This window comes from Maniola jurtina, chromosome 21, assembly GCF_905333055.1.
Source record: "Maniola jurtina chromosome 21, ilManJurt1.1, whole genome shotgun sequence".
NCBI classification, from domain to species: domain Eukaryota; kingdom Metazoa; phylum Arthropoda; class Insecta; order Lepidoptera; family Nymphalidae; genus Maniola; species Maniola jurtina.
The window spans coordinates 9,354,850-9,380,074 of NC_060049.1; the positions used below are offsets into that span (position 1 = coordinate 9,354,850).

General features: G+C 37.2%; 3 protein-coding genes across 8 annotated transcripts in view; 2 read left to right on the forward strand and 1 right to left on the reverse strand.

The window, feature by feature from the left end:
* LOC123876145 (brain tumor protein) overlaps positions 1-25,225 on the forward strand; it is a 235,012-nt gene that overhangs the window by 50,415 nt on the left and 159,372 nt on the right. Inside the window, exon 3 of one of the 4 annotated variants that reach the window (XM_045922301.1) lies at positions 21,017-21,061. The exons of the other annotated variants lie outside the window; for them this stretch is intronic. The gene's annotated coding sequence lies outside the window, so the exon portion shown is untranslated. The remainder of the gene's footprint in view (positions 1-21,016; positions 21,062-25,225) is intronic. 4 annotated transcript variants of the gene reach the window in all.
* On the forward strand, positions 12,581-14,679 carry LOC123876156 (putative nuclease HARBI1). 2 transcript variants are annotated; one of them, XM_045922320.1, is made up of 4 exons: positions 12,581-13,065; positions 13,327-13,610; positions 13,809-14,370; positions 14,604-14,679. In XM_045922320.1, the coding sequence occupies exons 1-4, from the start codon at positions 12,854-12,856 to the stop codon at positions 14,617-14,619; spliced, it is 1,074 nt and encodes a 357-aa protein (XP_045778276.1). In that variant the 5' UTR covers positions 12,581-12,853; the 3' UTR covers positions 14,620-14,679. The 2 variants fall into 2 exon arrangements, with proteins under 2 accessions (XP_045778276.1, XP_045778274.1); XM_045922318.1 differs by lacking the exon at positions 14,604-14,679 and having other exon boundaries at positions 13,809-14,398.
* LOC123876161 (myb/SANT-like DNA-binding domain-containing protein 3) overlaps positions 14,978-25,225 on the reverse strand; it is a 268,506-nt gene continuing 258,258 nt past the window's right edge. Inside the window, exons 1-2 of one of the 2 annotated variants that reach the window (XM_045922326.1) lie at positions 16,263-16,627; positions 14,978-15,793 (exon numbers count right to left, since the gene is read on the reverse strand). In XM_045922326.1, the coding sequence (XP_045778282.1) occupies positions 15,004-15,793; positions 16,263-16,312 (840 nt within the window). In that variant the 5' untranslated portion in view covers positions 16,313-16,627 and the 3' untranslated portion in view covers positions 14,978-15,003. Of the gene's footprint in view, positions 15,794-16,262; positions 16,628-25,225 lie in introns of those variants that run through there. The other variant, XR_006798273.1, reaches the window with a different exon arrangement.

Consider the following 25,225-nt stretch of genomic DNA (forward strand, 5'->3'; position numbering starts at 1 on the left):
TACGCGGGACCCACACTGGATCACTAATAGGCCATTGTTCTCTTATATTGTTCGTTACTTTTTTATGCTCCTATTCTATGACAAAACGTACTTAAATCAAAAAAAGCCGGAAGAGCGTTTTGATGTAATGAGAGCATGCTGTTTTACATTCTAAAATTGTAAGAGTTTTAATCACATTTTTACGATGCACTATTTTTAACCCCCGACCCAAAAAGAGGGGTGTTATAAGTTTGACGTGTGTATCTCTGTGGATCTGTCGTGGCATCGTAGCTCCTAAACTAATGAACCGATTTTAATTTAGTTTTATTTTGTTTAAAAGGTGGCTTGATCGAGAGTGTTTTTAGCTATAATTCAAGAAAATTGGTTCAGCCGTTTGAAAGTTATCAGCTCTTTTCTAGTTACTGTAACCTTCACTTGTCGGGGGTGCTATAAATTTTTAATTTACACTTGTTAATATAGTAATATTCAGAGTTTCACGGTAAACATGCGTAATCTAAAGTATAGTACGCGACTTGTCGAGATGGCAATTGGCGTTTGAGGCGGCAGATCGCCCCACACACCCGCACATCACCCGCGTTATCCCGCAACTAGTTAGCGCGGGGGCTGTGCGGGGCTCTCCAACCCGATTGCCATCTCGACCTGTCGCGTACTATACCTACTATGACTATAGCATCAAAGTTTCACAGGTACAAATAGTGTGACGATTGCAACCACCACTAAATCGTCTGATTGGTTAACTTTCTCTCATTATTGGGTAAAATTCGCTGTCGCAGCAAGAATACTATAAATTCAGCCAATCACGTCAATTGAAATAACAAACTATACTCAACCACCAGGAGAGATAAAAAAACTGGTCAAGTGCGAGTCAGACTCCGTACAGTAAGATTATGTACTTTTTCTTTAAATTTATATGGTGTCAATTTAACAAAAACTGTATTATTTGTTGTTATAGCGGCAATAGACATAAACACCCCATGAACGTTTTAACTCTCTGCCTATAACGGTTTATAAGATTTACTCCGCTGATAGACAGACAGTCAGATGGACAGCGGAGGCTTAGTAATAGGGTCTCATTGGCATCCTTCGGGTAGGCACGGAATCTACAAAGCCCTGATATGAAATTAGATTCAATTGGCAACAAAAGAAACATTACTTTGTCCATCCGTCAAACAGAAAATTGAATTGTCTGTCGAAATATTCCGTCATGATGAACCCGTACAAAGACATTCGGAATCTAAACAGTCCCCGCCCGGGAGCGGAAACAGCCGCGCTATTTTAGTTGTTTAAACAAATTGTACGAGCCTCAAACGGGGTTTGCTTGCCCACATATTTTATGAGGACTTCCGCTGCGGGCCTTGTAAAGCTGTAACACGTTTCCCGGCATCGAAACTCCACTGATGCGTTAAATAAATCATCGTCAAGCAAAGGTCATCATTATCATCATCATCATCATCATCAGCCTGTGGACGTCCACTGTTGGACATAGGCCTTCTCTATAGAGCGCCACCACACCCGGTCCTCACCCTTCCTCATCCAGCCACTTCCCGCCAGCCGCTTTATATCGTCGGTCCATCGTGCTGGAGGACGCCCCACACTACCTTTGCTTAAACGTGGTCTCCACTCAAGGACTTTCCGGCTCCAACGGCCATCGCCTCTACGACAGGCATGGCCTGCCCACTGCCACTTCACCTTGCTAATAGTTTGGGCTATGTCAGTGACCTTGGTTCTCCTGCGGATCTCCTCATTTCCCTCAAGCAAGGGTCACCGTAAGCAATTTCACCATAACCACCTGGGTGCCTGGTGCACTTCGACCGCCCGTTGTGCCAGATCCTTTTTTCTTCCCACATGCAAACTATGGAGTCAACTCCCATCGGCGGTGTTCCCATTAGATTACAGCATGGGGTTGTTCAAGGGGAGGACCAACAAATTCCTGAAAGGCCGGCAACGCATCGGCGGTACCTCTGGTGCTGCAAATGTTCATGGGTGGCGGTAATTACTTAACATCAGGTGACCCACCTGTTCGTTTGCTCGCTAATTTTAGGGTTCCGTACCTCAAAAGGAAAAACGGAACCCTTATAGGATCACTTTCTTGTCCGTCCGTCTGTCTGTCTGTCCGTCCTAGAATCTTATAGCACAAGTAAAGGAAAAAATCCGAAAGCTGAAGGTGAATTTGTGATTACATCTCAAAAAAAATGTTTATGAACAAATAAATAGGTAGTTTCAATTTTCAAAGTAGGGTATCAAATTATGAAAGGGCTTTACCTGTACAACCTGTACATTCTAAAACACATTTTTATACATAATTGTTTTAGATTTATCTTGCAAAATGTCGGAAAAAATACCCGAGTACGGAACCCTCGGTACGCGAGTCTGACTCGCACTTGGCCGGTTTTTTCACTTTGATTTGAAAAATACCTATGAGGATGTCATCGACCTTTCGTCATAACCACAGACCACCAACCGAGCGGACGTCCGCCATATTGAGTGTTCGCACGTGTTCTTTACTTCAAGTATTTTCTTTACTCATCTCTCAGTTTTAAACCTTCGAACATGTGTTTGTAGTTTCATTGAAGTGCGCTTTTCCATTTTCTTACATACCGTTCATAGAGCAAACATCAAAAAATCGTCACAGACTACTTTAATATTTGAGTTGAGCTCTCAAATAAAGTGGTTTTTCAATAAAATATGATACCGGTCGAAAAAAAGTTAACCCTATACAACTGTGAGAAAAAATCTACAAATAAAATTCACATATATTATACTCGTATGTATAGCGCATAATTAACCAATGTTTAGATGTATTTTTGCTACTTCCTCGATATTCTTTTGATAGACCGTACGTCTTTTTGGATACATTTGCGTTTGACCACAATCACATCTGATGGAAAGTGACGATGTGCCTTAAAATGGGAAGCTTTGCCCTATAAAAAAATAGATAGATACTTTGTAACATTCAAGCTTCAGGTTTTTTATCAAAATCAAAAAGAGATAAGTATCGTCGACTGACAAGATTGAAAAATCATTTCAATTTAAGCTCATGCATATTAAAACACCTATTAACCCGACAGGATTTCCATACATCACTTAATTCAAATCTTAAATACCGATTTAAATTCAAGGGTTGATTTAAATCACAATACTAAGACGTGTGATGCGTAGGGCTGTCAACTATCTTCAACTGTGTAAATTATCTATATTATCCTTTCTACGGTTTAAACTTTAAAAGCGACTTTTTAGGCGTCACTCGTGGACGGAATAAAACATGTATCATTATGTTTATAATTTTTATGATAGTGTTTTACCTACACTTCAATAAATATCTAAATAATTTAGCTTGGCTGTCAGAGCGTCGTCGGGTGCGAACCCAGAAGATGCAGGTCCGAATCCTGCCGGTTTCAAAATTTTTGATATGTATTTAAAAATTACATGTCTCATTCTTATAAATTATATAAAAAGTACTTAAAAGTAATAACATACATGGTTTTATCTGTATTAATACCTCTGTCGACTATAATTTACCTCCCAAGTTGTCAAGCGACGTTGGTTAATATACCATAACAGTTCAAAATTAACTGAATAATTCTATTAATAAAGATTCTAGTAGGTACCTCGGCTAAAACTTATTATCAATCACTGAGAATAATATAAAACTTAAGGTTTACCTAATTGGAGTTTGCTTATTGAAGTTGACAGCCCTACACATGACATGCGTGTGGCTGACGTCGGGTCCTGACGACTCGTCGCCCGCCGAAGAGGGTTAGCTTCAACATGGGATACCGAAAAATGAGTTTACCTTCGTTAAAAATAATTTAGTCCGTGAGTACAGTTCATTGTGAACTGTTAATTCTATTATTGCTTAGTAGGTATTTTGACTAGGACTCATTATCACTGAAAGTAATATAAAACTTAAGGTTCACCTAATTGGAGTTTGCTTATTGAAGTTGACAACCCTACACATGACATGCGTGTGGATGACGTCGGGTCCTCACGACCCGTCGCCCGCCGAAGAGGGTTAGCTTCAACATGGAATAGCTAAAAATGAGTTTACCTACGTTAAAAATAATTTAGTCCGTGAGTACAGTTCATTGTGAACTGTTAATTCTATTATTGCTTAGTAGGTATTTTGACTAGGACTCATTATCACTGAAAGTAATATAAAACTTAAGGTTCACCTAATTGGAGTTTGCTTATTGAAGTTGACAACCCTACACATGACATGCGTGTGGATGACGTCGGGTCCTCACGACCCGTCGCCCGCCGAAGAGGGTTAGCTTCAACATGGAATAGCTAAAAATGAGTTTACCTACGTTAAAAATAAATTTACTGTGTTTTTAACATAGGTATAGATTGATAGAGTCACAGAATCATACTGTTAATATAGTCAAAGTCAAAGCCAGTTTATTCAAATCTGTTGAAGATCCTTCTTGCTCGTTCCTACCTTGAGGGGTCCAATGCTACGTGTTCCGGTGCTAGGTTTCCATTCTAGGACCTTGGGACCCCAACGTCTATCAGTTTTTAGGGTTCCGTACCTCAAAAGAAAAAACGAAACCCTTAAAGGATCACTTTGTTGTCTGTCAGTCTGTTCGTCCATCGGCGTCGTGTCTTTAAAGAAACCTATAGGGTACTTCCTGTTGACCTAGAATCATGAAATTTGGCAGGTAATTAGGACTTATAGTACAAATACAGTAATAATTCTGAAAAGCGCGAATTAGTGGTTATATCATGTAAAAAAGAAAATAAAATGTGTTTCAATTTTCAAAGTAAGATAACTATACCAAGTGGGGTATCATATGAAAGGGCTTTACCTGTACATTCTAAAACAGATTTTTATGCATAATAGTTTTTGATTTGTCGTACAAAATGTTGGAAAAAATACCCGAGTACGGAACCCTCAGTGCGCGAGTCTGACTCGCACTCGGCCGGTTTTTCGATTATGTCCTCCTAGGGACCCCTAGCTTTCCAATCAACAGCTGAGTGACTCTGAGCTTTCTTATCAGGCGCACCAAGAGTATAGAAATATAGCTAGTGGTAGATTTATAACCCATCTCTGACAAATCTCAAGTTTTTTGCTAACCGAATTATCTGAAAAAAGATTTTACGAATTTAAATCTTTTAACTTTCAGATTTTAAAAACATATTATTATTTTAAAATGGAAAAAAGAAAGTGTCGACCTTGGCCAATGATTGCGGAGCGAAGACAAAGGGACTGAGATAAATTCAAATAAGGCGCCATAATGAACGACTTGATAGATTTACATTGGAGCTTAGCTGAGCCAACGACTTAGCTTTTCTAAAACGTCTTTGAAAATTACCTTATTATTATTTTTTTAACCCCCGATCCAATAAGAGGGGTGTTATAGGTTTGACGTGTGTATCTGTGTATCTATGTATCTGTGTATGTCTGTGACATTGTAGCTCCTAATCAACGCGTTAAACTGAGTGACCATACTTGAACGGTTAATGCCAATTGAATTATGGTTAAAATCGTCTAACGCCAAACGACATTGTGAATGCCGTTGAACGTTGATCGTAGTTAAATCTACGTTTAACGGTAACCGCCGTTAAACATCGCGTTGTTGGCCGTTAATGTGGCCGGGAGATTAGTAAAATTCTCAAAAAAATATCCATGTCACATTAACGAATTATTAGTATGAAATTCAAAGTGATTCTGTTTGTTACGAATCGCTGAATCGTCTAGACGGAATATAGCATAGGGATAGCCTAGCATTGTGGTGGCTACTTTAATAATCTATACTAATAAATAAAATTGGAGTGTCTGTCTGTAATTTCGAAATAACTACCTCATATTAAGCTCATATGGTTATTTGAACGATACCATAACTGAATCACACGTTTTTAAAATTTTTGTCTGTCTGTCTGTCTGTCTGTCTGTCTGTCTGTCTGTCTGTCTGTCTGTTTGAAAAGGCTAATCTTTGGAACGGCTGAACCGATTTTGACGGGACTTTCACAGGCAAGTAGAGGATTGACCAGGGCGTAAAATAGGCTACTTTTTAACCGACTTTTAAAAAGGGTGTTGTGTTTTTCTACCTATGTAGACCGAAATCTCCGAGATTTCTGAACCGATTTGCGTCATTTCTTTTTTAATCGATAGAGGAACTTTGCGACATTGTTTCATAAAAAATTTGGAGTCCAACTCCTCAATTCTGATGCTGCAGGGGATCTGACCAATCCACGCGGGCGAAGCTGCGGGCATCAGCTAGTATCATAATAAGTATCTAAAAAAGTAATGAAAAAGTTACAAAAAATGCGTGGAAGTACGCAGATGAACTTCAAATAGATGTAAAATTATATTGAAACTAGAGGATGTCTGCGACTCCGTCCGCGTGGATTTAGGTTTTTAAAAATCCCGCGGGAACTATTTGATTTTCCGATATAAAAAGTTTCCTATGTCAATTACAGAAACGTAAGCTACCCAAGTACCAAATTTCATACAAATCGGTTTAGCGGATGGGTTTTTAGGAATCCCGTGGGGAACTCTTTGATTTTCCGGGATAAAAAGTAGCCTATGTCCGTCCCCGGGATATAAGCTGACCCTGTACCAAATTTCGTCAGAATCGGTAAAACTGTTGGGCCGTGAAAAGGTAGGAGACAGACAGACAGTCACACTTTCGCATGTATAATATTAGTATGGATAATATATCGCTACCTAAATCAAAATATAATAAAATTAGCTCCGCCATTAAATATATTCAAAGTACATTAGTCAGCGAGGCGAGCCTTTCAGAAAAGTGGCTGTAGTGGATATTGCTCCATTACCATACCTCTTACAGCTCTTAGCAATTAATTAATGATGTAGGGATGTGCGTTGGCTCGTAATTTTGCGAATGGCTTCACGGGAAATTGCTAAATAGGGCTGTCTCACATATGATTTACATTTTTAACCCCCGACCCAAAAAGAGGGGTGTTATAAGTTTGACGTGTGTATCTGTGTATCTGTCTGTGGCATCGTAGCTCCTAAACTAATGAACCGATTTTAATTTAGTTTTTTTTTTGTTTGAAAGCTGGCTTGATCGAGAGTGTTCTTAGCTATAATCCAAGTAAATCGGTTCAGCCGTTTGAAAGTTATCAGCTCTTTTCTAGTTACTGTAACCTTCACTTGTCGGGGGTGTTATAAATTTTTAATTTACACTTGTATTTACTGTCGATGATTTTATTGTTAACTACGTATTAGCTAAAGCCGTATTAGCTTAGCGTTGAAATGTACTTTGAATACGTATATTTAATGGTGGAGGCAATTGTGTTTAATTTTGACTATGGTATCGATATACTCATCTTGATTAACCCGTAACTGGCTCACTACTGAGCACAGGTGTCCTCTCAGAATAAGAAGAGTTAGGGTAAATAAGAAGGCCATAGTTCACCACGCTGCGCTGGCCATGTACGAATTAGCCGCCTTCACACACTTTTGAGAACATCATGGAGAACTCTCAGGCGTGCAGGTTTCCTGACAATGTTTTCCTTCACCGTTAGAGTAAGGTGATATTAATTTAACCACACAAATCCGACAAGTTAGAGGTGCGTGTCCAGAATCGAACCTCCGGCCTTCCGAGTAGAAGGTGGACGTCTTAACCACGAGTCTTTCACGGCATTAAGATAAGTGTACTTACCATAAATCCAGTCTATCACACCCATTGCGATTGTAACAATGGAATAGTCACTTTCGTGCTAAGGGGGCTGGATTAGTAAACGTATGCAATATGCATGCAAAGGTAAACAGGCTTCGACTTTATCGCGTTTGCAGTTTGTTTGTTGAGACTGACGTGTTCCAAATGCACGTGAAAATTTCGAAGTGTTTCGGTTCGAAAACCGTTTCGGAGGATAGAAGCTGTAGACAATTTTTTTGTGTTATATTTCTAAAGACCGGTCGTACCGTTTTTACTCACCACTTGGCTTTACTCTTAGTAGTCACAAATTCAAATGTAACCAAATAAGATTTGTAACTTCGCTGATTTTGAAGTGTGTAAAACCATTTCGGAGAGTAGAAACTAGCCAATTTCTTTTGTGTAACATTCTAAAATGTCGTACCGTTTTTACTCACGACTCGGATGGCTTTACTCTTTAGAAGTCACAAATTCACAATGTAACCATATTAGACGTAACTGCGGTGAACTTCGAAGTGTGTAAAACCGTTTCGGAGTGTGGAAGCTTTAGCCAATTTCTTATGTGTAACATTCTTAAATGTCGCGATCGTACCGTTTTTACTTATGACTCGATGGTCTTTAATAGTCACAATGTAACCATGTAAGTTGTAACTTTAAGAGGTGAAATAAGCCAGGCATATTTGCGTCTCGCATCCTTTCGACATGGCTATGCATGTGACGTTCCATTTTCAAACGCGGTACGCTTTTTGTTTCGAAAGCCGGCATAATTTACCCACAAAATACTGAACTTCGAATAATAGGGATGGGAAAACAATGGGCCCACGACACTTATCGATACGTTTGACGGATCGGGCCTTAATTTTAGCATAACAAAGCGGCCTCCAACTATTGTTTGGGCCAGACGTTATTTAAATATTCCACTGGGGCCGGGGTCTGGCTGGTTGGTTTTTTTTCTTTTTTCCCTCTTTTTGTATGAAATCTGGCGACTGCTCTGACGTGCGGTGAAACTCTAATGGGACGATTTAAGGACATCTTAATGTTAGTGTTTTAAAAAGGTTTTTCATTACCTTGTTTAAAATTTCGTCATAAATACGTCGCTAAGATCGCTTAAATCTTTGTAAAGGGTGAGACATGAGCCCTTCAGATTTCTATATGAATGTTTGTCTTTGTACTTAATGAGATTCTATTATTATGTCTAATTGATATTCACAATCCATCATTCTTCGTTGACGGATAACATTGTGAGGTAATCGGAAATATATAGTGATGCAAAATAATTTAATACATTAAGTATGCCTAATATACGGGCTTAAATCCTAAAGCAGCGTCCGCATCAGAGTTGTGCTCGTGTTCGGCGAAAACCATTGAGTCGAAACGTTCGTCGTGTAAGTTTTTACACAGAGAATTTTAATTTCAATATTGATAGTATTCAACACAAAACGTAAATTTTTACTAGTTTAGACGCAGTTTAAGGTTTTGAGTTCTGTAGTTGAGTAAAATTAAACTATTGACATTCAAAAATTACCTGACTGACTCTTCATCACCTAGCCCAAGCCTAGCTTGGACCTAGAAAGCTGTAATTTTGCTAAGAGCTTCGCTTTATAATATAAACAAGGAATAAGGCCGCATTTTTTCGAAATTCTCACGGAAGCGAAACTACGTGCCATCGCTACTTCGAAATAAAATAATTTAATTTTGACTGTAATTAGAAAAATAAAGATTTTTTCTTTCTTTATTTATTTGTTTAAATACTTTATATATATAAACTATAACACAAAGTAAAGTACAGGAAAGATTAAAGGGCGATCATATCACTATAGTGATCTCTACCAGGCAACCACACTTATGAACTTACAGAACTGTAGGACGGAGAGTCGCAATGCAGTAGGTATCTAAATCTTTCTTCTTTCTAAAACGTTAGCTATGCCTCATTATAACAAACTCTATAATCTCTGAAACACTAACAAACTCCGCCGTTTTATTTAGAGAAAGAGTCCTTTCGCATTTTACCTGCATATAACAATATGATTTATGTGATAACTTGATAAGTTTGTCAAAACACACTCGCGAACAATGGAAGTGAGTCGCTTACGAGCACAGGTGCTGTCGACGTCGATACACGTTATTGTATAAATTATTGAGAATACCTACCTATTATGTTTTCCAACTACTTACACGGATAATAATATGACTTTGACGCTTTGAAATTTATCGATAAATTATTGTTGAACACAATTTACAACGCACATCCCTAAACTAAGTAGAGCTGTTATTATCTATCTATACATATAATAAAATTGTAGAAAAGTGGTGTCTGTACAATGGAAATATATAAAAAAAAAATAGCAGGGGTTGTTATTATATCGATGCCGAACCCGAAATTGTAATTAAATTTTTTTTTGTCTGTTTGTCTGTGTGTTTGTGCACGCTAATATCAGAATCGGCTTATTCTATTTAGATACGGTTTTCACTAATATATTGTAGTAAGCTTCACTTAACATTTAGTGTTTATTTCATGTCAATCGGTTCATAAATAAAAAAGTTATGTCAATTTAAAGAATCACGGCGAACATTTTTAACGTACTACACGCCTCGCGCCTGAGCGTCCGTGGTTATATAAAGCGCGCTGAGAGCTATTCCACGCGAACGAAGTCGCGGGCACAGCTAGTTATTTTACTATGTACCTATAGTACGCGACAGGACGAGATGGCAATTGGGGTATGAGGCAGGGGGACGTCCCGCACATCCACTCGTCGTTAGCGCGAGGGCTGTGCGGGGCGTCTCTACGCCGATTGCCATCTCGAACTGTCGCGTACTGTACATAAAATTAATAAATTAGCTGATCCACCGCAGCTTCAAACTGGTAGTAGATATTTCTAAATATCTATTTGTAGAGAAACCGACTGAATTTCCAAAAAAAAAGACCCCCAGGGTATTATGATAAGTCAGTAAGTTAGTATTCAGTTTCTCATTTTAAAGCAGAAAATATATATAATAAGAGGCATATTCGCAGCCAATTATAATTTATTTGAAAAGATTTAACTGTAGTTTAAAATATTCAACTCAAAAATTTAAAAAAAATCGAATATTACTTTTTTATTCCGCTTTTCATTTTGCTTTTTTTTGTTTTAAACATAAAAGCAGGCAAAGTAATACGAGTAACTATCCACCTGACAATATGAATATTTCCAATAATTTATATTCGAGTTACGCCAATCCCGCCCTCCTCCCTTAAGGGGAATTCTCGCGGAGTGATTAATCATTTTCCTAATAATAATTTAATACTTAGGCTGTATTTTAATGGCTGAGGAGACGCCAACTTTAGTTAAGTACATTGTAGTTATGTGTCGATACTTACTTACGTAATGTAATGTGGTCTAGTAGCATATAATGATATCAAAATGACAGCGCTGGTTCATCATCATCATCTGATTTTAATAATTCTTTCACTATAAGAAAGTTACTTTATCCCGAATTATTTCGGGATAAAGTAACTTTCTTTCTTTAGTAAATCATAATTCCTCAGTGCCTAAAAACGAAAGTTTTTAACCAGTGTGTCCTCCCGTCCTCACAGTATGGTGCTGAAACGTGGACACAAACGGCCTTGTCCACAAAAAAGTCGCTCAGCGAGCTATGGTGAGGGCTATGTTAGAAGTTTCCCTGAGGGATAAGATCTGAAATGGGGAGATCCGCAGGAGAACCAAGGTCACTGACATAGCCCAAACTATTAGCAAGCTGAAGTGGCAGTGGGCAGGCCATGCCTGTCGTAGAGGCGAAGGCCGTTGGAGCCGGAAAGTCCTTGACCACGTATAAGCAAGCGTAGTGTGGGACGCCCTTCCATCACGATGGACTGACGATATAAATAGGTTGACGGGAAGTGTCTGGATGAGGAAGGCTGAGGACCGGATGTGGTGACGGTAGGAAAGGCCTGTGTCCAACAGAGGATGTCCACAGGCTGATGGTGATGATATCTATTCTATGACTGTATCTCTCTACATAGTATGACTGACACCACATTAGTATCTACGTTGCACTACTTAACATTATAAAGGCAAAAGTGTGTATATGTGTGTGTGTGTGTATGTGTGTGTGTGCGTGTGTGTGTGTGTGTGTGTGTGTGTGTGTGTGTGTGTTTGTATGTTTGTTTGTTACTCTTTCACACAAAAACTACTGGACGGATTTGGCTGTTTGGAATGCAGATAGATTATACCTTGGAATAGCAGATGGGCTTCTTTTTATCCCGTAAAATCCATGGTTTTTAAACAAATTAAATTCACGCGGATGAAGTCGCGGGCATCATCTTGTTCCTAATCTATACGTTTCCAATTTGCCACCATCCCTCAATTCAACACTGAGCCCAGAGGGGTAGGTATTCGCGGAGCAATTAATCATTTCACTAATAATAATTAATTAATACTTCGCCAGTATTTTAATGGCTCACGGCGCGTGCCATTAGTTATGAAGCTAGGATGTGATCAGATCCATTGTTTAGTCATTAGTAGGTATTTTGAGTCTGGTTGTAAAGTTATAAAATATCTTGTTGAAAAGGTGGTGGATTAAGAGCTGTTATTCCAAACTTTCGATTTTATTATTTGACCAATGCAAAATTCTCTACTAGTCGATGCCGGCGACTTCGTTTACGTGGATTTAGGTTTTTGAAAATTCTTTGGGTACCTAGTACCTACATTGATTTTCCGACATAAAAGTAGCCTATGTCGCGTGTGTCGCGTAGAAATCGAAGGTGCGGTTTATTAAAACTGATCTAACTCTTCCAAGTAATCGGTTGTATGAAAACTTGCGGCCGAGATCAATAATAATAATTTAATAACAATCTAGCTCTCATACAATTTTTAACAATTAACAACGTTTGCTAAGTAATTTATCGACAGATTACAGATAGATTGATTTTTTATTTATATAATTTAGTCGTTAGACTAGCTTAGCGCTAACTTCAGTAACGGCCAGTTTCTTCATTGCAAGCAACAGCCAAAGTAATGGCTTAAAGTAAAAGTAACGGTCAAATTTGTTTCTTCACAGTTTAATCTTTTGCCTTTACTATTGCTTTTACCTTTAACTTTTACTGCTCAATAGGCTGCTGTAAAAGCTACAGTACTTGTCATTTGTCAACATTTTAGGTTATATTTACTTTTTCAACAGTATTTTACGGTTCCACCGAGTTTTATCATTTTATTTGATACTACTTATTGATTGTACTTAATTAAAGTATCAAAATGTTTTCAAGATCTTCAAGTGAAAGTTCAAGTTCATCAGATGATGAACTTATTATAAGTTATTTAACGCATCGGCGTAAAAGATTTAATATTCGGAAGGATCATTTTTTATGGGACGACGCTGATTTTCTGTTCCGATACAGAATGCCAAAGGAAACAGTTACATACCTCAGTATATTGTTGCAAGATAAGCTGACGTCAACCACGGTTAAGTAAGTTTAGTTTCAGTTTGTATCTTTTACCAGCTAGATACCTACTATGTACCAATAACTAGGTTGATGTTGATACCTATAGATTAACTAATGCATATCATAAGTAGGTACTTAAGTAGATATCTATGACAAAACACAGGTCCTATTAATAAAAAAGTCCATATTATTTTTACTGAATGTAGATATTATGTAGGTACATTTCTACACTAGACTACTTGTTATTAGAATACATGACATTTTACCTATTTATCTTTTTTATAGGAATAAAGCTCTATCAGTGAAAGAACAATTATTGCTGGCTTTACGCTTTTATGCTACTGGATCGATGCAACAAGTTGTTGGAGATATAGCTGGTGTACATAAAAGTACAGTATGTAAATGTGTTTTTAAAGTGTCATCAGCTATAGCTTCATTAGCAGGGATGTTTATACAAATGCCTACAAACGAAGAACTAGAAAGTATATCTTGCCAATTTTATGATATAGCCCGTTTTCCAAAAGTAATTGGGGCTATCGACTGTACACATATAGCAATTGTATCACCAGGTATGTAATATTTATTCATATCAGGTAAAATAATAGGTATCCACATAAGTTAGGTATTAAAAAACAGTGATAAGTTAATAAAATGTGTCTTTTATTTGTGATTAACTAACAAATACCCTTAGCCACATTTATAATAGTAGGATACAAACCTATATAAAACCTACCTATTATGAAACTGTTTACAAAAATCTGTTCCAGGAGGTGAAACAGCGGAGTTGTACAGAAATAGGAAAGGTGTTTTTTCCTACAATGTTCAAACAATATGTGATCCAAATTTAAAAATTAGAAACATAGTTTGTCGTTGGCCTGGAGGATCACACGATAGTACAATTTTCAACAATAGCAATGTTAAAGAAATATTTGAGCGTGGCCAGTATGGGGACTATGTTTTGTTAGGAGATTCAGGGTATCCAGCAGAACGTTACTTACTGACTCCTCTGAGAAACCCAGTAACCCCAGGAGAAATATTGTACAACAAAACCCATATCAAAACAAGAAATACTGTAGAGCGCTCATATGGGGTATGGAAACGTAGATTTCCATGCATTGGCTCGAAGCTGAGACTAAAGCAAAACCGGATCGAAGCTGTGGTTGTAGCCACAGCTGTGCTGCATAATATATGTAGGACCAGAAACGATCCCGAGCCAGATTTACCGGTCCAAATAGAAATAAGGAATGATGAGAGCAACGTCCCGAACTCTATAGATAACCGCAATGGGCAAACTGTTATCAGTAATTTAATTCACCACTATTTTGACAGGTCAGTATGCACTACATAATTATAATAATTAAAATATAAGTAATAGTAAATTTAAAAATACAGGTCTAGAATAAATTAAAAGAAAAATATTATTATGGACAATCCCAACAAAATTTATTCTGCTTGTTTGCTCTATACAAATTACAAACAGCTGTAGTATTATTATATTGTATGTACATAACCTACCCCATTACTTACAGTATTATTTTAAATCACAATTTCATTATTTTCAGATTAGCTGCAGATTGAAGTGACAAGATAACTGTGTGTAATATATATAGATATGTATTTAAAAACCTATTATACCTAAATAAAAACTTTATAATAAATATATTTCAGCATTATTCTGTTTTCTTCAAATATCTTCAGCGTATTTATAATATCATATTGAATGACGATACATATGAACCTATGCTATTGTGATCTGATAAACACATTTGTTGTTATTGTAAAATAAAAAATTCCATGTAAAAGTTACATCGGCCATAACCTTGGTTTACTGAGGTTTAATGGTATTAATCGGCACCTTGTATATGTCAGTCAAATAATATATTCAAAGAAGGTAATATTTATACTAATATGAAATACACAAATTGCTAAAAAGCTCTTAAAATGAAGTTAGAAAAAGATACATTATTCTGTTTTCTTTCTTAAAATATCTATTTCTAATTTCATTTTTAGAACTTGCAATTCATGTAATTCCTGTTTACGCTGTTCCTCTTTTTTTAACAAATCCATCTCTAACCGACATTTCTCCTCTCTCAGATGGACTAGAGAACTTTCGTCCTGCCTTTCGATATTTTTGGTTTTAAGATGCACAAGTTCCTTTTTCATTTTCGCCAATTCCAAAAATGACTGCCTGGTTTGATGTGGAGTAGCATTTAATGTTTTCCTCGCTGCATGTCTTTTGAATGTAGCACTCATAACTGGGGAAGATTGTTGTTTTATATTTTCTTTCACAACATCCTGTACTTCTACAGCATCCTGACTTATATCCATCACATTTATCTCTGCATAAACTGATGTTGGAGGTGGTTCAACCACTATGCCACTGCAGACATCTCCATCATATTGAGACTCAATCCCGGACACAGACTCTTTCAGAATTCCAGAGACCCATTCACTCGTTGCAGATAATGGAGGAGGAGGTGGTCCTCCACCAGTCTGCCGACGCATGCGGTTTACTCTCCCAGCCTCTTTCCTTGCACTTTTTTTTATGTACTCCCACTTACATTTCAATTGCTTTACACTTCTATAGGTATTGCTGGACGCATTAAATTCTTTGGCAAGCACCTCCCAAGTTTCCTCTTTTTGTTTAATTAGAACTCCATTTGTTTTTTTATTTAATAATACGTTTTTATGCTTGTTAATTAATTTTTGTAATTTTTCAATTTCGGTACTAGTAAAATTCGAAGCTCTTTCACTGTAAATAATAAAACAATAATATATATTTAAATAAGACACTTTAAAGCCTTTACGCCACTAATCTATACTAATATTATAAATGCGAAAGTGTGTCTGTCTGTCTGTATGTTTGTCTGCTACGTTTTCACGGCCCAACCGCTGAACCGATTATAAAGAAATTTGGTACAGACTTGGGATACATCCCGGGGAAAGACATAGGCTACTTTTTATCCCGGAAAATCAAAGAGTTCCTAAGGGATTCAAAAAAACCGATATACACGCGGGCGAAGCCGCGAGCATCATCTAGTGTAATATAAGATCTTGTGCAATAAGTCATTCATCCAAGAAGTATTTAAGTATTCTAATGAAAAAGCAACTAAACTTATTCCAAACCTTGAATTTTGATAAAAACTTTGGTAAAACCTAGGTCTTACAATACATATTAATTACATATCTATGATATTAATATTGAAATGCTGATAACATACCTAGACGTCAAGTTTACGTCCACATTTTCGTCTCTGAAAAGCTCCATCATAATAAATATTTTAAACTTGTAAATGGTTTTAAATCAGTATGTAAGAAAAAAACGAATTTTTATTTTAAAAGTACTTTTGGCACCATAGAGATATTTGACACTTTATACTAATTGACAGTGATATTACGATGTTGCCATGTGTAAAAAAAACTCGCCACGACTTTTTGGTGAAACTGCGACGTGTATGTAATGGCAACTACTTTGACTTTTACTTTAGCTCTTGCTTGAATGAAGAAACACATTTACCTAAACTCCAGTAATGGTCAAGTAAAAGTTAATACTTTTACTGATTACTTTAGTTGTTCATGAAGAAACTGGCCGTAAGTATTCGACGGTTCTAATGGAGAAAAAAACTAAAAAAACTAAATCTAGTACACCTTAAGGTCATAGTAAATCGGTTTAGGAAGTAGATGTTTATCTTGCTCGAAGTACTCTTTTATCTTATCTTTCCTTTAAAATTTAGTTTTACAAGTATTGCCTTTTAGATTTACTGATAGGCGATAGCCAGCCGGTTTATATCCACCTTATCTTGTAGATAAAGTTTGATGACCTCTCGTGCAGTACAGCGATTTGGTAGAGGTAACCTAGTTCGGTTCTCAGTTAGGTCTTTTCGGAGATGTGTGTTTTTAACAGGGCTCTCTCCGTCACTCGTTTCATACTATCGTAGTTCTAATTTCATTTGAATATTAAGAAACCAAAGTCCATGAAATTTTGCAGACATATTCTAGAAACTAATATCTGTGTCTGTGGTGTTTTAGATTTTTCTAAAAATATGTAGTTTTAAAATTACAGGGGCTAAAAGATTTGTATGTAAATTTTTAAGACCGCGTAACTTTGAAACCGAATATTTTAACAGAAATCTGGAAAACCACAGACATAGATATTAGTTTCTAGAATATGTCTGCAAAATTTCATGGACTTTGGTTGCTTAATATTCAAATGAAATTGGAACTACGTTTGTATGAAGCGAGTGACGGAGAGACCCCTCTTAACCCCCGACCCTAAAAGAGGGGTGTTATAAGTTTGACGTGTATATCTGTGTATCTGTCTGTGGCATCGCTCCTAAACTAATGAATCGATTTTAATTTAGTTTTTTTTTTGTTTGAAAGGTGGCTTGATCGAGAGTGTTATCTTAGCTATAATCCAAGAAAATCGGTTCAGCCGTTTGAAAGTTATCACCCCTTTTCAAGTTACTGTAACCTTCACTTGTCGGGGGTGTTATAAATTTTTAATTTGCACTTAGCAATTAAATATTATTTATTGCTTTATCATATGAAAGAGTTTCCTTATCTTTTTTTTGTGATGTAACCACAAATTCACGGTTTTCGGATTTTTCCTTTACTTGATTGAGCTAATAAGACCTACCCTACCTGCCAAATTTCATGATTCTAGGTCAACGGGAAGTACCCTATAGGTTTTCTCGACAGAGACGACAGACAGACAGACAACGAAGTGATTCTATAAGGGTTCCTTTTTTACTTTTGAGGTACGAAACCCTAAAAATCAACAGAGACAGAGACCTCATCGTTTTTAAGGGTTGTGAATCAACAAACTCGTCTCCAAATCTTAGGCCCTGAACACGCGTCGCAAATATTTGCCCTCGGTTATGGGTACGGATTTTCGTTGTCTTTGAGGAAATCTTGTTTACTCACTTGAACATAAAAATTGTTGTGTTTGGGTTTTTACTGCGTAGCGTGGGTGTGTTTGTATTGTAAATTGATATGGGAATAACAATTTCGTTCTAAGTGCCTCTCTACTCTACGTCGCATTTCTCATAGCTGAGAGTTCTTCTTTTTCGTTAATCTTATAAAAGTAGTAGTTCTCTTGAAAAAGGTTTAAAGCAGATGTTAATCTATACCCACTAATATTATAAATGCGAAAGCGTGTCTGTTCGTCCTTCCTTCACGCACTAACTAAGCAACCAATCGACTTGATTTTTGGCATAGAGATAGTTGAAAGGACGGAGAGTAACGCAGGCTTTTGTTGGTATTAAATTGATTACAAGTGTAAATTAAAAATTTATAACACCCCCGACAAGAAAATTACAGTAACTCGAAAAGAGCTGATACCTTTCAAACGGCTGAACCGATTTTCTTGGATTATAGCTAAAAACACTCGATCAAGCCACCTTTCAAACAAAAAAACTAAATTAAAATCGGTTCATTAGTTTAAGAGTTACGATGCCACAGACAGATACACAGATACGCACGTCAAATTTATAACACCCCTCTTTTTGGGTCGGGGGTTAAAAAGTTAAATTAGAAGGATCGAACCTAGGACCACCGAATAGGAGGCCGATGTCTTGACCACTATGGCTATGCATAACCGCAATACATAAACAAAGCATCTTTATTAGAGCTCGGAAAGCAATAAGAAATTGGAGTAAAACAGTCGGGGATTAAGAGGGGTCTCTCCGTCATTCGCTCCATACAAACGTAGTTCCAATTTCATTTGAATATTAAGCAACCAAAGTCCATGAAGTTTTGCAGACATATTCTAGAAACTAATATCTATGCCTGTGGTATTCCAGATTTCTGTTGAAATATTCGGTTTTATAGTAAAAATTCACATACAAATCTTTGAGCCCCTGTAATTTTAAAACTACATATTTTTAGAAAAATCTAAAACACCACAGGCACAGATATTAGTTTCTAGAATATGTCTGCAAAATTTCATGGACTTTGGTTGCTTAATATTCAAATGAAATTGGAACTACGATTGTATGGAGTAAGTGACGGAGAGAGCCCTGTTAACCGAAAGACGTAAGGCGGGCAGGATTATCGCGTAGGGACTAGGGAATTTTTTCGGGCATATTTATTTAGATTTATAGCATTGTTTGTGGAATTTACCTACTTTTGGTGCGAAAGAAATTCCCGGCGAAAATCTCCTTCCACGTTTAAATGTATTGCGAACTGTTTTATTTAAAAGGTATTCTTCGTTTTTTTTTTAACTGCTTGCTTGCAGAAAAATTTAAAATTCTATTTTGTTTCGTCAAATCTTAAGGTTTTAATTTAAATTGTTTTGGGTTTTTTTTTTTCAAAAAAATACTTTTATAATAAGTAATAATACTGTATCATAAAATATCTGAAATGTACAACAATACACCTATTTTTTTTTTAATAAGACAAATAATAACAATGTTGCTAAATAACCTAATGACAAAATGACCTACAGTTTGGGGCAGACAGGCTACTTTGTTTTCAACCCCCGACCCAAAAAGAGGGGTGTTATAAGTTTGACGTGTGTATCTGTGTATCTGCCTGTGGCGTTGTAGCTCTTAAACCAATGAACCGATTTTAATTAAGTTTTTTTGTTTGAAAGGTGGCTTGATCGAGAGTGTTCTTAGCTATAATCCAAAAAAATCGGATCAGCCGTTTGAAAGTTATCAGATTGTTCTAGTTAATGTAACCTTCACTTGTCGGGGGTGTTATGATTTTTTACTTTAAACTTGTATACGAATATGTAGAGATTTCGGCCGTAAATAATTATTATCAACAATGTTTTGATGGCGTTTGAACGCTAAAGAAAGCAGTTCGCTGGCTACACAGAAATTACCAGAAACACCAGATCGTTTACGAACTTGACTTCCAAAAGGACGTGGCAAAATTTATAGCCGGCCGTGTGTGGTCGGGTCACCGCGAATCCTCATAATGTTCTCGACGTATACCAGGGATTACACGAGGCTTAAACCTCTGTGTGCTTAGACCCTTACTGTTATGCTGTGTTAATCCCCCCCAGCTAGGTTTAGTGGGGGGTGACATGATAAATAGAGTTTTTAGTGAGTTTGCTTTAAGCTTGTATTGTTTAGTGGAATTTATGTGTTTAGGACTCAAGGTCTGTGTCTAGGTCAGTAACTTGTAGACAACGACCTTTAACCACGCACTAGACGGGTCACTCCGAACAATTTTTTTTAGCGAAGAGTAACTTGCTTTTGCTGAATAACTAAATGAGTCAGTGTCATACTTTCAGGATGATTATTTATCTAACGTCATCATACTAAATTTGTGTTCAAAAAATCTTATCTACGCGGACGAAGTTGCGAGTATCAACTACTTAGTTAATATTCAGCGTGTCTTACATATCTACCTATAATATGACAAAATGTGTGGTGTGTGGTATCAAAGAGTTAGTGCCATAGATTTTTGCGTTGTCCCTTATAGACTCGACAAACTTCGTCCGCGTGGACTACACAAGTATCAAAACCCCTATTTTATTCACTTAGGAGTTGAATTTTCAAAAACCTTTCCTAGCGGATGTCTACGTTATAATAGCTATCTGCATGCCAAACAGCCCGATCCGTCCAGTAGTTTGAGTTGTGCTTTGATATATCAATCAGTCAGTCACCTTTTCCTTTTATATATGTATATAAATCACGCACTTCACACTAATATTATAAAGGCGAAAGTTTGTGTGTATGTGTGTGTATGTTTGTTACTCCGTCACGCAAAAACCACTCTACGGATTTGGTTGAAATTCAGAGTGGAGATAGATAATATCCTGGATTAGCACATAGGCTACTTTTTATCCTGGAAAATCAAAGAGTTCTCACGGGGTTTTGAACAACCTAAATCCACGCGGACGAAATCGCGGGCGTTAGCTAGTGTTTTATAAATAAATACGCAAAAGAGTAAAACAGCTTAATTAGTTAATATTCCCTTGGAGAGCGCGGCGCAACCGTCTCTCATTGTTTGTTCTTTGTTTCAGGTACCGGCATACCCGCTTGATTGCTGTTTGCCATGCCAATCGGAGGTAAATACAATATCGGCTGGATACATACCTATATCTACCCTACCATCCTAGCCTAGAGAGTGGGATTAGGTAGCTCTTTGAAGTTTTACTATTAATTCCAGTGTTATCAAATTTAGCAATCATGCTTTTGATAAAACTGGAATTTATGGTCAAAATAGGGGATTTTTAAGTTCAATCTTAATGCATTGCATAAAGGTTGGATATGACATACATGGGCCGTCTGAATGGTACCCTAAAGAAGCCCCTATCTGGTGTCGAGTGTTTGTAAATAGACGTAGATGTTTGTAAACGGTTTTCTACGAATTTTCTGTGACGTACCTACTCGTATAAGCCTAATGAAACAAGAGAAATCGACACAGTACAAAATTCAAAATATTTTTATTCAATTAAACTTTTACAAGTATGTATTTTTGAATCATCAAGTGCAATCTACCACTGGTTGGGAATTCCTTTCCTACGGAGAAGAACTAACAAGAAACCAGCAAACCGGCGGTTGCTCTTTTCAAAGATTTGAATATTATGCCATCTATACTAATATTATAAAGAGGAAACCTTTGTATTTTTGTATGTTTGTATTGAATAGGCTCAAAAACTACTGGACCGATTTCAAAATTTCTTTTACCATTACTTAGAGGGATTCTTCCGAATCCGTATAGGCTATATTTTATCCCGGAACATCCGTGCGAAGCCGGGGCGGGTCGCTAGTGTACCTATAAAAGTAATTGGAGTCCCGCGCATTGCTGAAGCGAGCTGCAGGTCAAATCCACACTCTTTTATCATTTACATAATCTTCGATTGTATAATATGCTTTTTTTCACGAGCATAATTTTAATAGATTTTCTAAACTTTTGTAAAGGCAAGACCAAAATACAGTCCGAACCGCTTGCTCTGGAAACTTCCATTTTCCAAAGATATTTCCATTTTTATGTTAAAGTAATTAATCATAGTATCACATATTCAGAGAAACGTACGCGGAAGCTACTAGAACCTTGGCACGATATGTGACTAACTGTTGTGGATGAATGTAATAGGATGTAGATATACAGGCATGCCCTGACTAACTGTAAATTAAAATTAGCTAAATAGATACACAGAATTATTATAAGGCACAGCTTACATAATATACAGTAGTATCTTATGTATCTTGTTTAGTTTTTCTGTAATGTGTGTGCAATAAAGGTTTCTAAATACAAGTGTAAATTAATTTATAATACCCCCGACAAGTGAAGGTTACAGTAACTAGAAAAGAGCTGATAACTTTCAAACGGCTGAACCGATTTTCTTTGATTATAGCTAAGAACACTCTCGATCAAGCCACCTTTCAAACAAAAAAAAGTAAATTGAAATCGGTTCATTAGTTTAGGAGCTATGATACACAGATACACACGTTAAACTTATAACACCCCCCTTTTTGGGTCGGGGGTTAATAAAATGGCAGGAAGTGTAAGATATAAAAATAATAGTAGTATGTTATTGTAATCCGATATACCTATAGGCATAAACTCGTCATAATAATATGATATTCTAGGTGTGCGTAATATTATAATTTTATACCGTCTGCCGTGATGTTCTGGCTGTAGTCTGTGTCATACATTATGATACTGAGAACTCTTTTTCTGTGTAAGTACTATTATTATCGTGCCTCGTGTATCGTGCCTTATCAGTCTAGTGGTTAGCTTATTCGGCTGCGAATTATGAGGTACCGGGTTCGAGATCCGGGTCGTGCCAAAAAGTTTTGGGTTGCGCTGAATTCTCTGTAGCAGCCCAAAGATGGGAGGTCGGCGGTGTTATATCCCCGTGGGATCGTTGGACCTCGGACGACTATTGGTTTCACCATCATCATCATTATCAACAGACACATATCCACTGCTGGTCATAAGTTTCTTGTAGGTATCTTGACACGCAACGGGCTACCAGCGAATCGGTTGATGTTGTCTGTCCACCTGGTGGGGAGTCTTCAAGCGCTGCGCTCGGTGCGAGGTCGCTATTCTAGCATCTTGGGACCCCAACGTCTATCGTTTTTTCTAGCTATGTGCCCTGCCCATTGCCACTTCAGCTTCGTAACCCATTGATCTATGTCGATTACTCTAGTTCTCTAGAGAAATCCAAGCATAGCTCTCTCCATCGCCCGCTGAATAACTGACTTTTCTTAGACCCATAGTTAGCGACCATGTCTCAGATCCTTTTTAACTAGGGGTGTTATAAGTTTGACGTGTGTATCTGTGTATCTGTCTGTAGCATCGTAGCTACAGTTTTTTTTTTATTCATTATAGGTAAGCGCTTGACCACAATCACACCTGATGGAAAGTGATGATGTGGTCTAAGATGGGATTTTTGTTTGAAAGGTGGCTTGATCGAGAGTGTTCTTAGCTATAATCCAAGAAAATCGGTTCAGCCGTTTGAAAGTTATCAGCTCTTTTCTAGTTATTACTGTAACCTTCACTTGTCGGGGGTGTTATAAATTTTTAATTTACACTTGTGCCATCACTGTTCGAAAACAACCACTGAGGAATTAGGGATGAATCTATAGTTTGGTTAGTCTCTAGACGACGAAAAGTTAGATAGCACATAAATAATAAAGAACTGAAGCATTTTAAATTCGTATTTTTCACTCGCAATGCTCACACAAAAGAAAGTATCACTAAAATAAGTTCCATATACATATACCAATTTTTCCATTTCAAATATGAGTTTTAGAGGCTTTCGGGCGCGCCGCGGCCGCCCACACAGATCCAACCATAGGCTAAGAGTCCGTATGAAATGAGGAGGTATTTCATGAAACAGTTGATAGCCTAGTGGTTGAGATGTTGCCTTCTAATCGGGGGGTCCAGGATTCGATGTCTGACACGCATTTCTTTTTCGAAATTAATATGTGAGCTTTAAACAACTTGTTTTAACTCTCAAGGAAAACAAAAAAAAAAATCTCTATAACGTCTAAAGGTGTGTGAAGGCTGTCAGTCCGCGGCCAACGTGGTTTATGGCGTGAACCTTTCTCTGAGATGAGGCCCGTTCTCAGTAGTGGGCCGGCGATGCGTTGAGATGATGATGAGACCCAGCAGCTTAATCTGTACGTTGATACCTAAATGTTAACCAGTCAGTTAGTTATTTCGTATGTATGGATTTCAGCTTTTACCAGAGAAGGCTCAACGTTTCCTACGGGCTCTCAAACCACATGTTTTTTTTTTCATGCCGTCCTTTCTTTGACGCCATACTGAATTCCTATAAGACACAAACAAATACATACCTTGATACACTAGGATAGAGTCCAAAATCAATTGGGGGTAACTAAAACTGGGTAAAATTAGAGCGTTTCGATTGTACCGTAGTACCTACCACGTTGTGATGAAGTCGGTAGGACAACCTTTTAGAGCATTGTCATAGACTATAGAAAACAGAAGGACGGAGTCCTTGAACAGCTAAATCGAAGGCAGTCGTTTCATTAACGACCAGCTTCGATTAGTTTAGCTACACGTTGGGTTAGCCGCTTTCATCTAAGACAATATCATCACTCGTTCTATCTGGTGAAATGCTTACAAAATTCTGACAGTCGCAATCATTTATGATAAGATTGGCTGTCATTGTGGTTCATCTATTACGCACAATCTCAAAACTACTACGGTGTTGTATAGAAAAACTCAACCGAGTTTATGTTTACACCATATTCGTAAATAGAACTTGTAAACAATTAAATAAATAAGTAAAAATTAAAAATCGGCAATTCTGGTGCTCTCCTTTTCCGTAGGGCGAGCATTATAAGATGGTACTAATACAATTATTAGATCTCTTATTTTTTCTAGTGTTTGTGTAAAATAGGATTAGCCAGACTGTCATTGACTAGAATGTACTTGCCTATTCCATGATTCACTATCTAAGTGTATGATAATCACATATTCGTAACGTTTTATTAAGGGGACTGACAGATAGAATTTATTATCTATTTCATCTATTGTCAACACGGACACCCTCTACCTTTTTCCTTTACTCTGTGACCATTGTATGAATAGAGCCTGATTCGGGCCTGGGATGATAGTACTTTTTTTTTTAACCTGTCAAAAGTACAAACCTTTCTGGTTATTAATCAACCCGGGTTCCCTTTGTCTCTGTTTATGTTTTAGAATGGCCGTGTCATTCGGTATGTAGGGTTAATTTTTGTTTTAGGTATGT